Below are 16330 nucleotides of genomic sequence, written 5' to 3' on the forward strand. Positions count from 1 at the left end.
TGCATGGGGAGCAAGGCAGTGCCTAGCCATGCTCTGCCCTGGGCTCTGCCCTTGGCTCTGCCCTTGGCTGACAGTCCCTGCTAACTGCCGTGGAATCTCAGCTCAGACCGGCCTGGCCAGGCTCACCGTGACGACGCATTGTGCACACACAAACACACGGACTCACACAGACGTGTCTACACCTGTGCCTCCCACACCTGCCATGCCCACAGAGGTGCACACACACATGGCCCCGGGTCTCACACAGTGGTCTCGCAGACACACACACACACACACACAGTGGTGCAAACACACACGGGCACCCCCCTGCCTGCCCTGCCCCTTGCCCCTGACTGTGGCTGCACAGCCGCCCCCTCCCAGCCGCCCCTGCCCTGGGCCCTCACTCCCAGTCTCACGATCACCAGCCCGGCTCCACCAGCACAGCATCTGCTGCCCGCCTGGGCCGCTAACGAGGTCTGGGGAGAAACGCCGGGGCCGTTTATGACAGCTGCTAATGACGACTGCTCTCAGTAATGACCAGCTCTGCGGTGACCCAGGCATGAGCAAATTACAGGCCCCTGGCTCCCATTCAGCACACCCAGAAGGAGGTTTCCTGGGGGCACTGACCACACCACATGGTCCCTCCCCCGGCCCACTGGGACGGCCAGGCCAAGCCAACTTCATCAAGCCGAGGGCTGCTCCCAGTGGGTGGCCCTGAGTTGGCCCAGCCCCAGCCAGCTCTGCCCTGAGCCACACTCTCCCTCCTGCCTCTAAGTTAGCACAGAGCTACCTTCTGGCCAACAGCAGGTGGCCGAGGGGCTCGGCCGCGGAACTCTGAAGCAAAAGCCCCTTCTTGGCTGCTTTGCTGGGCTTTTCCTATAGACAGCCTCTCGTGCCAGGCCCAGGGAAGAAAAGCTTCAAACCCCCTGCCTGCAGCTCAAACCTCGCAGGAGGATAACTCCAGAGTCAGTCTCTGCCTTGTGGGGACCAAGCAGGACTCAGGGCTCAGCGGAAGCCCAAGAACTCTCTGCTGAATGCAGTCTACAGGAGTGTACACCTGCCATGCATGGCCAGCGTCTCTCACACACACACACACACACACACACACACAACAGTCAGGAGGCTCCCCGGCCAGTGCAGTCCCCCTGGGGAGCAGTGGCTGCAGACTCAGCCCCCAGTGGAATGAACACACCTGTTCACCTCAACTGCCGTGCCACAACTGGGGGCACAGAGGGGACCCCAAAGCTCCACTCCCTTCTGCCACACCGCAAATCAGCCTGCAAGGCCCCAGGCCTTGGCTGCTGCTACCAGAGACAAATGCCCAACAAATGGCAGACGTCTTTATCTGTACAAGGGGACTTTAAAAAGTTCACATAAAATGGAATGCAAAGATAAGGTCGTGCAGAGGGCATTCCATATCAGAGCCCCAGTTCGAGTCCCGGCTGCCACACTTCCGATCCAGCTCTCTGCTATGGCCTGGAAAAGCAGCAGAGGATGGCCTAAGTGCTTGGGCCCCTGCACCCATGTGGGAGACCCAGATGGAATTTCACTTGGGTTTGGGCCAGCCCTGGGTCACTGGGGCCATTTGGGGAGTGAAATAGTGAATGGAAGATCTTTTTCTGTCTCTGTCTCTGTTTCTGTCTCTCTCTGCCTTTCAAATAAATCTTATTTTAAAAAATAAATAAATTCCTTTTGCTGAAAAACATCTTTGAAATTTGTGCATATAAATAAAGGATTTTCCAAAACTTCCTGGACAGCACCTATTAAGAAAAAAAGAACCACGCACAAGTTTCTAATTCTTTTGTTCCCAAACTCATCTGCGATTCTATCTTCTGTGAGCTTTTTCAAGTCTGTTCGTACCTACGTACCTGAGCCAGGTGCTGTCACTTTAAGAACTGCTCCTCCTGGTTTGGGTCTTGCCTCCCCTTTCCCGCCTTTCTTGACCCTGGAGCCTGGACACTCTCCCCAGCCCCCACGGAAGAGCCGACCCTCCCTCAGGCCTGAGAGCGGGCACCGTCCGGCACATTTGAGATGAGCCGGGACCCCCAAAGCTTCAGCCAGGCCCAGGTGCAGGGCTGGGTGCTGAGGAGGCGGGACATGCTCCGGGAGGTTTCTAGAACTCAGCCAGGCCTCTCTCGGGTGCAGCCACCAGCCACAGAAGCACACGCCGCGGCTTCCCCTCCATGGACGACCTGCCGTGAAGGGAGGATACCACACACACACACACACACACACCACCCCCACACACACACACCACACACACCAGACATGCAAACATACACACACCACACACACCCCCCAGATGTGCACACACACACACCCCAGATGGGTGCACACACACACCCCAGATGTGCACACACATACACACACATATCACACATACCACACACCACACGCACACCCCAGACATGCACATACACACACACCACAAACACACCAGATGTGCACACACACACCACACACCCCAGACTTGCACACACATATACTACACACAGACCACACACACACACACCAGACATGCACACACACAGACTATACACACATACCAGACATGCACACACATACACACACTACACACACACCCCAGACATGCACATATGCACTACACACTCATACCAAATGTGCCCACATACACACACACCACACACCCCCCAGATGTGCACACATACACACACCCCAGATGGGTGCACACACACACCCCCCCAGATGTGCACACACATACACACACATATCACACATACCACACACCACACGCACACCCCAGACGTGCACACACACACACCACAAACACACCAGATGTGCACACATACACCACACACCCCAGACTTGCACACACATACACTACACACAGACCACACACACACACATGCACACACACAGACTACACACACATACCAGATGAGCACACATATACACACCACACACACAGCTCAGACTTGCACACACATACACTACACACACAGACCACACACACCAGACATGCACACACACAGACTGTACACACATACCAGACATGCACACAGACTGTACACACATACCAGACATGCACACACATACACACACCCCAGACATGCACATATGCACTACACACTCATACCAAATGTGCCCTCATACACACACACCACACACACACATATACTATACACACACACCCCACACATGCACACACACCCCACACATACACATAAACTCCAGACACACATAAACACACACCTCCGACATGCACACACACCAAACACAAACACACACCAGACACAAACACACACCCAGGTTTATGTCCAAACAGCCAACAAAGGAGGAGGCGTCGGAGGTGTTCCCTAAAGGGAGCTTCCTGCAGGAGAGCTGACGGCCAGGCAGAGAGAACCGGAGGGAGAGAGCCCCCGGCCCCACCCGAGTGGGAGGATGCTTCCCCACCACCGGCCTGCCCCCGAGCTAACAGGCACAGCCTCGCTTCAGCCCCGTCCTAAAGCAAGATCCAACAGGAGCCCGGCCCCCAAGCCCAGGAGGTCAGAGCGAGAGCACCGGGCGTGGGGGCCGGGTGAGGGGGTGCAGGTGCCAGCTCAGCCGTCCCTCCCAGGAAAGCCGCTCTCACCACCAGCACGGAATCTCCCCTGGAAAGATCTAGAAGGCCCTGCACTCCATGGCCACTCACTCCATGCCTTGCACCTGTCGTGAGCACCTCCTCTGCCTTCCCTAGTGGGAGCTCTCTTGGCCAAGGGTCAAGGGAAGCCCCAGGCAGCGTCCCCCCACCAGCACTCCCCTGAATAATTCAAAATCAGTACAAGCCACAAGGTAACTTCAACCCTGCTCGCCTTCCCCTCTGCCCTGGCCCCAGCCCCCTGCCTGTTTGAGTCAACTGGTTCCCAGGAAACCCAGCAGCCGGCTCTGGCAGGTCCCGCAAACCCAACGCTCCAAGTCCCAGTCCTTCCTCGGGGTCACCCAGCCACTCGGAACCAGGTCCTCCCAGGCACAGCACGTGAGTGGACAGCACTAGCACCCGGGCTGGGTCTCTTTCGCAGCCATGCTGTCATTTGAATATTTATCGTGTGCGTCTGGCTTTCACATGGGATTTGCAACCTACCAGCTACCCGTGTATAACCTCGGTAGAAACGCACAGGCACTCTCCATCAGAACGGGCCCAGGGTTTATTTTCCTGCCAGATAAACACTTGCTTTGATAAATCATCCGTGCGACAGTGTCCCTAAGGGAGTAAACAAAGGTTGCAAGCAGGATCTACCGGCCTTTGAGACGCCTTCCAACGCTAATGCAGGTTTAATTGGCTGCGCTAAGCAGGCTGGGGCAGGACAAGGGTCTGACATTTCTTTGGCCATTTGTTCTCCTTTAAGGGGAAAAAAATAGATTGCAGCTTCTGGCTCGTTTCTGCCCAACTGGATGAAATCTACCCACATTTAAATACCGCTTTGCTTCTGCATCAGCCCTGTTTTTTTGATTAAAGGGAGCGGAATATCACAAGGAGGCTATTTGGAAAGGAAAAAGCCAAGTGCCCGCTGGACCAAAAAGCCAAAGAGCTACTGATTCTCTCTTGGGCAAACCTCAATAAATGATGTGCACCACACAGTAAGTGCACCGTTTCTAAAAAGCATACACACACACACACACACACACACACGGGAGGGGGGGAGAGGAGTGAGCGCTCTGGTGGGACGTCCCAGCTCTGTGTACCCCGCAGTCTCGAACAACATCTGAAACTAAAACTCAGCTCTCCGGACTGCTAGACCCGCCAACGTTCTTGCTCGCTTTTGTTAACTACGGCACCTTGAAGCCACATATTGCATACACATCCCCAGCCCTACTTGGTAAAGGAGGAACCAGGCTCAGGGTGAGCGCCGCTCCAGGAAGGAAGCCAGCAATCGCTGACTCCTGTGTGCTGGGCACAGACACTGGCCCAGTCCCACCCCACAGAGGGAGTAAAGGCGCACCTCACCGCCACAGCCCAGGGAGCGCCTCCTGCACGGGAATGCGCAGAGCACAAGATGGACAAGAGCGAGCGAGGCTATGAGCTCTGGGCTGGGACTCGCTGGCAGGAAGGAAAGCGCCATTTCCAAGGGGAGCAGTCCTGGTCTATACAAGGACTAACCACAATAAAGGCGAACCAGAAAGCAGGTGCCTCCTCGCCCTGCTTCCCTCCTCCCCAAGGGTTTACGCATGCCACAGATAAGGAGGGCAGGGTGCTGAGTAAATCCAGCCAGACACAGAGAGGAAAACTCTGCTAGCTCCCTGGGGAGCCAAGTTCACAGACAGGAGGGTCGGGGTGGGGAGAACATTTAAACTGCAGACATTTTCAGTTTGGATGATGAGAAATCCAGAGATGCATGGTGGGGACGGTCGCATGGCCACGTGGATGTCATTCGTGCCACTGGCTGAACACTTAGAAAGGGTTAAAATGGTAAAGGTTAGGGCCCGCCTCTGCCTGCATCACCAGCATCCCATAGGGGCGCCAGTTCACATCCCGGCTGCTCCACTTCCAATCCAGCTCCCTGCTGATGCACCTGGGAAAGCAGTGGAGGATGGCCCAAGTGCTTGGGCCCCTGCACCCGAGTGATAGACCCAGAAGAAGATCCTGGCTCCTGGCTTCCTGATCGGCTCAGTTCCTGCCATTGCAGCCATTTGGGGAATGAATGAGCAAATTAAAGACCCCCCCCTCTAACTCTACCTCTCAAATAAGTAAATAAATCTTTTTAAAAGATGGTAAAGGGTATGCATACATGGAGTCTTCAAAAAGTCACTAGAAAAATGCAATGCTAAGACAAATTTATTCAGGTGCAGAGATTTTCAATCCATGCATGGTTTTCGTAAGAAGCACTTTCCATGAACTTTTCGAAGGCACCTCACATATATTACTTCAAGCTTTTAAAACATTGATAAGGAAGGGCAGTGCAGCAGGGTAACCCACCACCTGAGACACATCAGCCCCCTATGAGCACCAGCTGAAGTCCCAGCTGCTCCACTTCCAATCCAGCTCCCTGCTAATGCGCCCAGGAAAGCAGCAGAGGATGGCCCAAGTGCCTGGGCTCCTGCACCCACATGGGGGATGTCAGGTGTCAGGCAATCCTGACCCAATCATGACCAGACCTAAGCCACACCAGCAGGATGCAAGGGACAGGGAAGCCGGTATGGGAAAGATATCAGGCACATGCAGAGGACAGCAGGGCGTCTGAGGACCCCTGGAAAGAGCTCCACGCCGAGCACCCACCAAGGATGCCCACAGGGGGGGCCCGGGCCTGCCTTCCTTGCTGACACCATTCCACCACTCCACACCGACACCTGCACCTGGTACCGTCTGCCATCTCACCGAGCAGAACTATTTCGAGCTGTACCCGGGGCTGCCCGGCACCCCTGCAGTGGGCGATCAAGGACTGGAAGGCAATGCCCCCACCCTGGCTTCTGCTTCCTTCCTCAATCTTCAGCTCACTTTCACTGCTTGCAAAGGAGATTCCCAAGGCAGTATGCTTTACGTGAGTCTCAGCCCGCCAGCCGGCCGCAGGTGTAGCCAGCAGAGAATCAGCGATGGAGGTAGGCTGCTCCTTGCTCACAACATCACGTCCTCACGCTTCCTCCACATCTAACCTCAGCCCAAATTCCTGGGGACGGGTTTAGCAGCACTCGGGGGTCCCCAAACCCAGCGGGTGGAGGAGCAGGTGACATCACACACAACCCACCCACCCCAGGCATCAGGTAGAGGCAGAGACCGGAAGGAGACCAGGGCTGCAGCTGAGACCCCACGAGGTTCCTGGATGTTATGGCAATTTTATATTTTAAGGGGTACATTCGGTCACGCAAAACAGGGCACGCACTTTTTCTCGAACTTACTAAACAAGCTGCCCACACTGGTAGAAAGGAGCTTCCTCCCGGATCAACAAGGAGCCCACGGAGCCAGCCCTTGTCACACGCACGCTCACCTGACTCGCTGGTATTTTACACCTGCCACGTGGGAGCCGCTGTCCCCACCCCGCGGAGCCAATGGAGTACAAGTGGGCCTTGGACGTGCGTTCTGAGACACAGCTCAGCACAGACTCTGCCCGCTTTGTCAGGTGCATACATGGGAACAGCTCATCTCACCAGGAACACAGGACACCAGCAAGCACAAAAGGAAAGGAACCTCCCAACCCGCTGAGGAAGCCCAAACCCAGGGGACTGCAACAAACTCCCGGCAAAAGGGAATGAAATTGTGAAATGAAACAGTTAAGTTTACTTTGTTGCAAAAAAAAAAAAAAAAAAAAAAAAACTTTGACCTCCACTGCACCGTTTCCTGTTTTTATCTCTAATATGCATCCTCCAAGATCTTCCTGGAGGCTTTGCTCAAAGTCTCTCAGGTTTCGAAATTTTCGGCTCCAAAATGAACTTACTTACAGGTTAATTCCCTTTTCCAGGAACTTTGTGAAGCGCACATATATTGTCATGCAAATATATGCCAGAGGAGCTTAAGGATTTTACAGATACAGAGAGGAAGCTGGAGAATGGATGAAGTGTCCAGAGAGGGAGGTTGGGTGGGGGGGGGGTCGAAGGGGGCTGCAGGCACTGGTGTTACCAATAAGACTGGTAGTGGGGCAGCTGCCGAGAGGATGCGGGCCTGATTCCTCAGGCCAGGGCAGCCAGAGCGGACCACCGCATCCTCACTCAGGTGTGGCTGGCAGGCTGGGCGCCGTGCTGAGTCGGGACACCGTGCCAGCTAACTTCTGGTTTCCTGCATCGGTTTCGTGGTCCAGGGCTGCACCAGCAGGAGGCCGAGGGTGCAGAGCCGAGCGCTAACCCTGCCCAGCTCCCAGGGGCACTGCAGGAGCCGAGCGTGCCTGCTGACCCGGAAGGAATGCACCCCTTATCCCTGGAGCTCACAGAGCGCCCAGAAGCAGCGCGATGTCTTCCCACCAGGGATGTCAGGCCCAGTGAATGCGAAGTTTGATCCCTGGAGTAGGGGAGTCAAACGTGCCTTTTCTTCTCCGTGGCATGTCAGCCCGCATTGTGGCACGGCTTTGTTTCCGAGCGGAATCCCATCAGCGTGGCTGACTGCCTCACTTACTTGAAGTGAACTGAGCTAGGAAACAAGTTTCTCAACAAGGCTGCATTCTGCAGAGTGCGAGGAAGGGCAGAGTTAAGCTCAGCCCCTGCAGAGAGAGAGGACAGCAGTAAAAAAATCCCATTTACTGTGTTCTAAGAACATTACCAAAAAAAAAAAAAAAAAAAAAAAAAAAACACCAATAGGGCGCTCCTGCATTCAGATCAAGGAAGCCTGGCCCAGCCCGCGTCTGTGCCCAGGAAGTCAGAGCAGCTCCAGGCAGCCTGCAGGTTGTCCGTCACCTCCTGGGGGAGGTGGGCAGCACGGTGGCGTGCAAAAGCGTCCAGCCCTGGCCGGGAAAGTCGGAATCCCTCCTTACCAAACAAGATGTCCTCCGAGGTTTAGGAGGAACTCAAAACCTCTGTGAACCCCAAAAGAAAATCAGACCATATCGCACAAGCTAAGATGCCGCCTGCTGTGCTGACTTTCCATTTCAGAGGCGCCGGTTCGAGTCCCAGCTACTCCACTTCCCATCCAGCTCTCTGTTGTGGCCTGGGAAAGCAGTGAGGGATGGCCCAAGTGCTTGGGCCCCTGCACCCCTGTGGGAAACCCGGAGGAAGCTCCTGGATCCTGGCTTTGGATCAGCCCAGCTCCGGCCACTGTGGCCATTTGAGGAGTGAACCAGCGGATGGAAGACCTATCTCTCTTTCTCTCTAACTCTAGCTCTCAAATGAATAAATAAATCTTAGAGAAATAAAAGAAAGGAAGAAAACCATCTCAAGGCTAAGGGGACACAGGCCCAACTGGCTAATTTCTCAGACTCACTGAGGCCTGATTGGATATTAACATGAGACCCCTCTCCTATATGCAAGCAGTACCTGGTGGCTTGCTAAACCTATAAGTACTGGGCATGGCGCTGGGCATAGTGGGCTAAGCTGCGGCCTGCAGTGCCCGCATCCCATGTGGGTGCCGGTTCGAGTCCCGGCTGCTCCATTTCTGATCCAGCTCCTTGCTAAAGCGCCTGGGCTCCCTACATCGAGGCCACACCTCCAGTTTAACCAGCTGCCACAGATACGGTCAGGAAGCATAATCTGGCCCAGCCACGGGGTCACAGCAGGGAGGAGGCCTGGTGGTGACTTCCCAACAAAGAGCCTGAGCGTCCAGACCTAAATGCGCTTCTTACAGTGCCTCGGTGTCCACCTGGGCCCCCGGGCCGCAAGCCTCTGCCTTAGAAAATGAGGCCGTGACTCCGCGAAATCATCACGCTGAAACCCAGGGATTTCTGGATCGCAGAGCGCACTGCTATACTTTGTGCCTTTGTGCGCAATGCATGCGCAATGCATGCCGAAGGTGCGGGGCGCCTGTGTCCAGGAGTGGTGAGTTCAGTTCCCCACACATGCACAAGAAGGCCCCGCCTGCCCGTCACCTCCACGCGTCCAGTCCCAGGGTTTCCCATCGCTCCTCGCCGTGGCGCGGGAATACACGCCAAGGGGGCCCCTGGACTTGCTCAAGTGCCCAGGGAGTATCGCGACTCAGGCAGCTCCCTCCGCTCCTCCCCTCACCCCCCCCCCAAGGTCCGGTGGGATGGCAGGCACATCTGAGCACACACGCCCCCCTGGCCACGCAACAAAAGGCTTTTTGTCAAGGTTTCTGAGATGGCGCTTTCACGTCCCGTCCCCCCTTAGGTCCAAAGGCATGTTTGCAAAGGAACCTGATTCCCGGATGAAGAGCTGGCTGCCGGGCAGTGGTGGGGGGAGGGGGGCGCGCACCCACAGATTTTTTTTAGGAGCCCCAGGTCGGGGGGGGGGCGCACCTCTGCCCAAGCCGGATCGCTCATATCCAGAAAGCAAACAGCCGCCACCTAGGAAGACGCCGCCGGGGCTACTGAGTCTGCGCGCGCCCTCCTATGCAGCTGCATCTGAGTTCATCAAACATGGCAAGGAGCAAAAATGGCTGTGACTCGAATCCCAGCTGCCGAGCAGAGCGTCTGAGACCCGTGGCGTACCCCCACGCCGCGCAGGTCACACCCTAGGACTGCACCTTAGCCGGAACACGTAATTTGCTTGGTGCACCACGCGCCCAGCAGTGGCCTTTGCTGCAGCAATAGCCCCCCACCCCCACCCCCGTGCACCTGACTGCGCCCCGTGAATGCAAACCCGGAGCAGCGGTTCTGACTCACATCACCTACCTTCATGCTTTTCCCCGGCAAGAAATCCAACGTGTGAGCTACAAGCAGCATGCTGTTCAGTACGCAGGGGGCCTGGCCTGAGCCACTCGCCCCTCCGCACAGGCAGGGGAGAGGCGAGGAGCTGCGTCTCTCTCAGTCTCCTCTCCCAGCTCCAGGCTGGGGCGGGGGTGGGGTTAGTCTAGGTCTCCTCTGCCATTCTAAGTGCCACTCCCCAGCCATTCTAAGTGCTGATTCCAGAATTCTCTTTTCCCCTCCGAGTGATTTGACAAGAAGGGAGAGAATGCATGCTTTCTGCAGGAGAGGGGGCCCTCCTCTGAACACCCCCCACCCCCCCCACCCCCACCTCCACCCCTGCAACAAGGCACCAGCCATTTAAATTCTGGGCAGAGTAGCGCTGACACCTAGGGGTGGATGTCAAAAGGGCAGGACCAGGAGGAGCCCAGCCCAAGCTCCCCCTGGAGCAGGGGAGAGAGGACCCTCCCTCCTGGAGGCTCCCAGGGACTTGCTGCTCTCCCCTCATCCAGCCCCTAAGTCCACCTCCCTCCACGTGGATGCCCTGTGTGGAAGGGCAGAAGGGCGGAAGCGTTAACAACCACCCAGTTCTGCACCCCACCATGTCCTCTCTCGGCCACTGGGAGAGGACGGAGGCAGGGTCCCAAGACTCCCAAGCAGATGCAGCCCAGGATCTGGGAACACAGACCGGGAAGGAGGGGCTGGGGAGTCCCCACCCCGGGGTGGGGGGCGGCCGGGAACATTCTCTCACCAAACTCGCTGGCGCACAGATGTTCGATGATGGCCTCAGATTTCAACTCGTTGTCACACGGAGGACACACCGTGGTGCCTGGAGAGAGAAGCGGGCACAGAGAGCATTAGACGCGGGGGAGGGGACCTCTGGGGGGGGGGAGCCCCTCTGCTGGGCTCCTGAGGACGGCCCCCAGAGACCCGGCTGTGAAGGCACCCACAAACCCAGCATCCGTCTCTGTAAGTGGTGGCTGGCCAGGGTGCCACGGGTCCCTGGGGACACGGCAGGCTGGTTACCCTCCAAAAAGATCCGCATTCTGGCTGTTCCTTTCCTGCTGCTTCTCCTCCCTCCTTGAAATGACGCCACCGTGTATCCCAGAGACCTGCCCCTTCCAACTTGCAAACTCCCAAGAAGACAGATCAAGCTGAGCAGCCCTCAGTCGCCCCCAGCACCCCCCCGCTCCCCCATGCAGGGGCTACAGCAGGGTCTCTGGCGGGGCAGCTGCAAAGGGGCGGGAAAGTGCCAGCCAAATGGGAGGACGAGCAGGATGGAGACAGCTCCGCGAAGGCTCTTTCATGAGCAACTGTGAAGCACTTTGAAGAGGAGCGGCGGGGCGGGGAGGGGGCTGGGGCGGCAAGCCCCTGGAAGGCTTCTCCAGGCCACGGGGTGCTGTCCAGGCCTCCAGGAGGCGGCTGTGGGGTAGAACCCGCCCAAGGCGGAGGTAGCTCGTCACCATCCTCACCCTGCATCAGGCTGAGAGGTGAGAGAACAACCAGGCGGAACCCAAGGGCTCCACACCCACCTTCGCTGGACTGCAGCTGAAGCCCCCGAAGACCAGCCTGGAGCCGGAGGGTGCAGTTGAGAAGGGGGTGGGGGGGCGGTCGGTACACTGAGCGCCCCCTGCTCTCAGTCCTCACCCCTCACCCCTACCCAGCCTCTTGCGGCAGCATCTCCCACCCCGCCGGGTGACGGGGAACTGAGCAAAGCCTTCCACGGTGGAAGAGCAGGAGGGCGCTGGCCCTCCCCCCTCCCCATCTTCTCCCCAGCTCCACGCAGGGTGCCGAGTGGCCCACAGACACCCCCGTCCCGTCTGCATTGGAATGTCAGGAAGTTCAGGGAACACAGAACTGAAAGGTGCTTGTGTGTGGTGCACACGTTCCTGAGATCTGCGCATGCACAGGCTCTGGTGTCGAAAGCATCTATCACGGGGAATAAAATAAAAATTGTGAATGGACTGCAAAAGTTCTGGCACCAAAATGAGCATATCTCCTCAGCCGATTTTCCATGAATCTTACTGACACGCTCCAGTATCTGCAGCCAGCACCAAACACTGTCCATATTGACAGCAGTGAGAACCACACGCCAGGGGCCAGGTAGCCACCCGTGACACCAGCATCCCACATCACAGCAGTCCCAGCTGCCCCACTTGCCATCCAGCTCCCTGCTAATGCGCCTGGGAAAGCAGCAGAGGATGGCCTAAGTGCTTGGGCCCCTGCACCCACGTGGGAGGAGACCCAGAGGAAGCTCTTGGATCCTGGCTTCGGATCAGCGCAGCTCCAGCTGTTGCAGCCATTTAGAGAGTAAACCAGTGGATGGAAGACTTTCTCTCTCTCTCTTTCTGCCTCTCTGTAACTCTGCCTTTCAAAGAAATACATCAATCTTTAAAACACACACACAGTGTGGAAGTCACCCCCTTACAAGGACCTAAGACTATAATCCTGGTACAACAAGTAGCAAGGTCCAGGCAGCCAAGAACCCAGAGGCCAGGGCTCCTCCAGTCGGCTCTGCGCAGGCTCCTTTAGGAGCTGAGATGAATCCAGGGCAGCCCGCTCTGCACTCACTTCAGTTCCATCTGGGCCTCAGCGCCTCTGCAGGCGGAGTGGCCCCAGCCCCTGCAGGTCCACAACAGGGCTCCCTCCATCCCAGCTCCGCTCCAGGCTGCCAGCAGAGCTGCTTGCTCGCTGCAGAGAGGTGAGAAGGAGTGCATAATGCGATAGTCATCCCTGCCTCCGCCTGCTCCTCCTCCTCCTCCTCCTCCTCCTCCTCCTCCTCCTCCTCCTCCGTGGGTCAGCAGGGCCCCTCAGCTACCCAGCAGGACAAATCCCCCTAGTCATCCAACCGAAAGGTAGAACAAAATCACTACTTTAGGGTTGAAAGCGAGTGAGCGAAAAACCAAAAGGTTTTGTTTTGTTACTGTTGAACGGAAGCTTGCACGCTGGCTGCAAGCAGGATTAAGTGAACTTTTAAAAATCCACACACACACCAGTGCTCGCTCTCACGCGCTCTCTCTCGCTCTCACACACTCAGAAGCCCATGTGGCTTAGACACCCCCTTAGGGTGTGGGAGGGAAGGTTCATTTCTCATGATGAGGTTTATGCTTAATAGCACACGGCTTAGCCAATACCCCAGCACCAACCGTGTGCGAGCAGGAACCCGAAAGACATCAAGTGAAGTACGCAAAGCTGGGCCATTGCTCCGGAAATAAAGTTTTCACTGCAAGAATGACCGAGTAGAAGACTGGGGGTGCGATTATTCTCACCCCAAAGTGCCCGCACCTATCCTGGAGCCACCACCCGCTGGGTTTCCATGATCAGAGTGTCACCTGCCCCTGCACGCGTGCACACACACACACACAGTGCTCAGCTGCCCCGGACAAAGTTACATGGGGCTCCCGACCCCAAGGGGGCTCCTCCACGGGGAGACCCAGCCCCAAGTCCCACGCATAGCTTCTTCGGCTTTGCTCAGCAAAGAACCAAGAGGGACAAGAGGGACGAGGGAGAGGCACAAGCTGCATCCAGGAGATGGCAATGGTGGAGCCCCACCACCACCAACTCCATCCTGTGGGAGTGCTGGGCTGGGAGTGATGCCCCCTGGTGAGCCGTGTCTCCCCCCCCGCCCCCCCCCCCCCCGCTTTCCCTCAGACTGGCCACTTCCCCTGCAAGCTGTCCCCACTGAGATCGCTGAGTCTGGTCCACCCCCAACCTGGCAGGAGGAGCAGCGGCCACTCAACCTCCCCGGGCAGGGCCAGGCTAGTTCCCAGCGCTAGAGGAAGCGAAAGCTCAGCTCCACAACTCGGTGCACTGCTGTGGTCGGTTACACCTCACAACAGCACACAAAGTGCTCTCAGGTAGAGATGCTGGGACCCCGGGACCCCACCACCACCATCCAGCAGCCTCTGCCTCTCCCACCCACCTTGGAGCCAACAGCCTTCCAAGCTCAGGGCGTCCCTTGCCCTACACCTAATTTCGGGGCGCCTGTGCACCCCCTCTTCTTGGCACCAGCAGCCGAGGGGAAAGACGCTCACCCTTGAGCATGCAAGCCCCACCCAGTCACCCATCCCCAGCCTGGGGTGGGGAAGTCTGGCCTGGCCCAGCCCAGCCTCTGAGCCTACACACTGCTCCCCACGAAGCTGCTCCCCAAGAACTGCAGGGCTGGCTGAATTCACGCTGGGTTTTAGTTTTGGTTTTGCTCTTCTGCCTCCCCAAGATTTCTGTTCTTCTTGTTCTCGCGAAAAAAGTGACTTTTTTAAACAGGAGAGGCTGGGGAGCCGGGAGCTTGGCAGCCTGCAAAGTTTTACTCCAGCGGCTAATGACATTTTTATATTTCTAATGACCTGCGGGTTTGCGCACATGAGCGAGACGTGCGGCCGTGCGGGAGGACCCGAGAAGCGAGTTTCCGACCCGCTTACATCCCGCCGGCGATCCAGGGCTGCGACCCGCCAGCTCTCCGCCCTGCGCTCTGCCGGGTCCGCGGCGGGCCCGGGGGGCCGCGCCGCTAGCTGAACGGCCGGCTAGGGGAGCAGGGTCCCGTCAGCGGGAAAAAGACAGGAGTCACGAACAAAACTCGCCTCCGAATCTACTCGACCGAGCTCGGGCCGGCGGCTTCCCACCCCCTTCCCTGCCCCGCACCGCACCACCTTCGTTGTGGGCTAGGGGTTGGGGGTGCCCGAGACGCGAGGAGAGGAGCTCTCCGCTTCGATCGCCAGCGCGGGGCTTTGTTCCAGGTGCGCAAAAACGCGACCCTGGGTCCCGCCGAGAGCCAAGGCGCGCAAGCCCCGCGGGGCGCTTGGCAAGCGCGCGCGCGCTCCGCCCGGCCCAGCCCGGCCCGGTCCAGGGGCCGCCGCTGGAGCCCAGTCCAGCCCAGCCCGGTCCAGCCCGGCCGCGCTGGCCTCACCTTGCGGCTTGGCGGCCTCGGTGGCGTTGGGCGGCGTCATGGCGATGCAGACGTCCCCCTCCGGGAACTTGTCGCACCTCAGCATCTCGGGCCAGTGGAAGCCGAAGAACTGCATGACCGGCTCGCACGCGTCGCGCACGGCCTCGCAGAGCCAGCGGCACGGGTGCACGGGCCGGTCGAGGCACACGGGCGCGAAGAGGGCGCACAGGAAGACCTGCGTGCCTATGTGGCAGTTCTTGTTGAGCAGCGGCACCCAGCTGCTGGCCTGCTGCTTCACCTCGGCCATCGTCTCGTGCTCCAGCAGGTTGGGCAACACCATCTTCTTGTAGCCCACGGTGTGGCACAGCCGCAGGTCCGCCGGGATGTCCACGCACTGCGGCGGCTTGCTGTAGAAGCGCCCGCTCGGGTACGGGCCGACATCCGACTGGAAGCTCACGTAGTCATACTCGCTGGCCGAGCCCGCGGCCAGCAGCAGCCCGGCGGCCAGCGCCAGCAGCAGCGCGCCCGGGGCGGCCCCGCCGCCCATGCCGCCTCCCGCCACGTCGGGGCGGCCGCGCCCGCAAACTTGCAAGCGGCCCCGGGGGACAAAAGGCGCCGTGCCCACCCTGCCCGGCGGCGCAGCGGCCGCGCGCGCAGCTGCCCGGCCCCGGCGTGCGGCGTGGGGTTGGCGGGGGGGGGGGGGGGGGTTGGGGAGGTGGGCGGCCCCGGTGCTGGGCCTGCCGCGGCCGGGAGCTGGCGCGGGAGTCGGCGGCGCCGGGGACGCGAGGCCGCTGCGGGCTCCGAGGCGCGCGCGCGGCGGGCGGCGGGCGGCGGGCGGCGGGCGCGGCACCGACTCCCGCGGCTGCAGGGCCCCGAGTGCGCCGCGCTCCTGCGGCCGGGCCCGCGGAGCCTCGCGCGCAGCCAATCAGCTCCCGGCTGCCGCGGGCCGCGCGCCTCGCCCAGCCGCTCGGCGGCGGGAGGGGCCAATGGCTGCCCTCGCCGGAGGGCTCGGTTCGCAGGGACCGGACGCGGGGCAGCCCCCTCCTCTCCGCCCCCCTGCACGATCGAGCCCTGCCAGTGCGAGAAGCGGCAAGGGACGCGCCCCGGGGAGCAGAGGCGCAGCGGGCGGGAGCGACGTGCGGGGCGCGCTCTCGTGCGCGGGCGGAGGAGCCGGGCCTGCCTGCCCTCCACACTTCTGGCCTGGCTCCGAGAGCCCGCGCTGCGCTCCCCGCAAAGGCTGAGCCTGCCCTCGTCC

General features: G+C 59.0%; 1 protein-coding gene across 1 annotated transcript in view; it reads right to left on the reverse strand.

Moving 5' to 3' along the window:
* Positions 1-15949, reverse strand: part of SFRP1 (secreted frizzled related protein 1) — a 33087-nt gene extending 17138 nt beyond the window's left edge. Inside the window, exons 1-2 of the mRNA XM_008273926.4 lie at positions 15097-15949; positions 10945-11022 (exon numbers count right to left, since the gene is read on the reverse strand). Coding sequence (XP_008272148.3) covers positions 10945-11022; positions 15097-15622 — 604 coding nt within the window. The 5' untranslated portion in view covers positions 15623-15949. The remainder of the gene's footprint in view (positions 1-10944; positions 11023-15096) is intronic.
* Between the last annotated feature and the right edge of the window lie 381 nt (positions 15950-16330).

Source organism: Oryctolagus cuniculus, chromosome 2 (genome assembly GCF_964237555.1).
Source record: "Oryctolagus cuniculus chromosome 2, mOryCun1.1, whole genome shotgun sequence".
NCBI lineage: Eukaryota > Metazoa > Chordata > Mammalia > Lagomorpha > Leporidae > Oryctolagus > Oryctolagus cuniculus.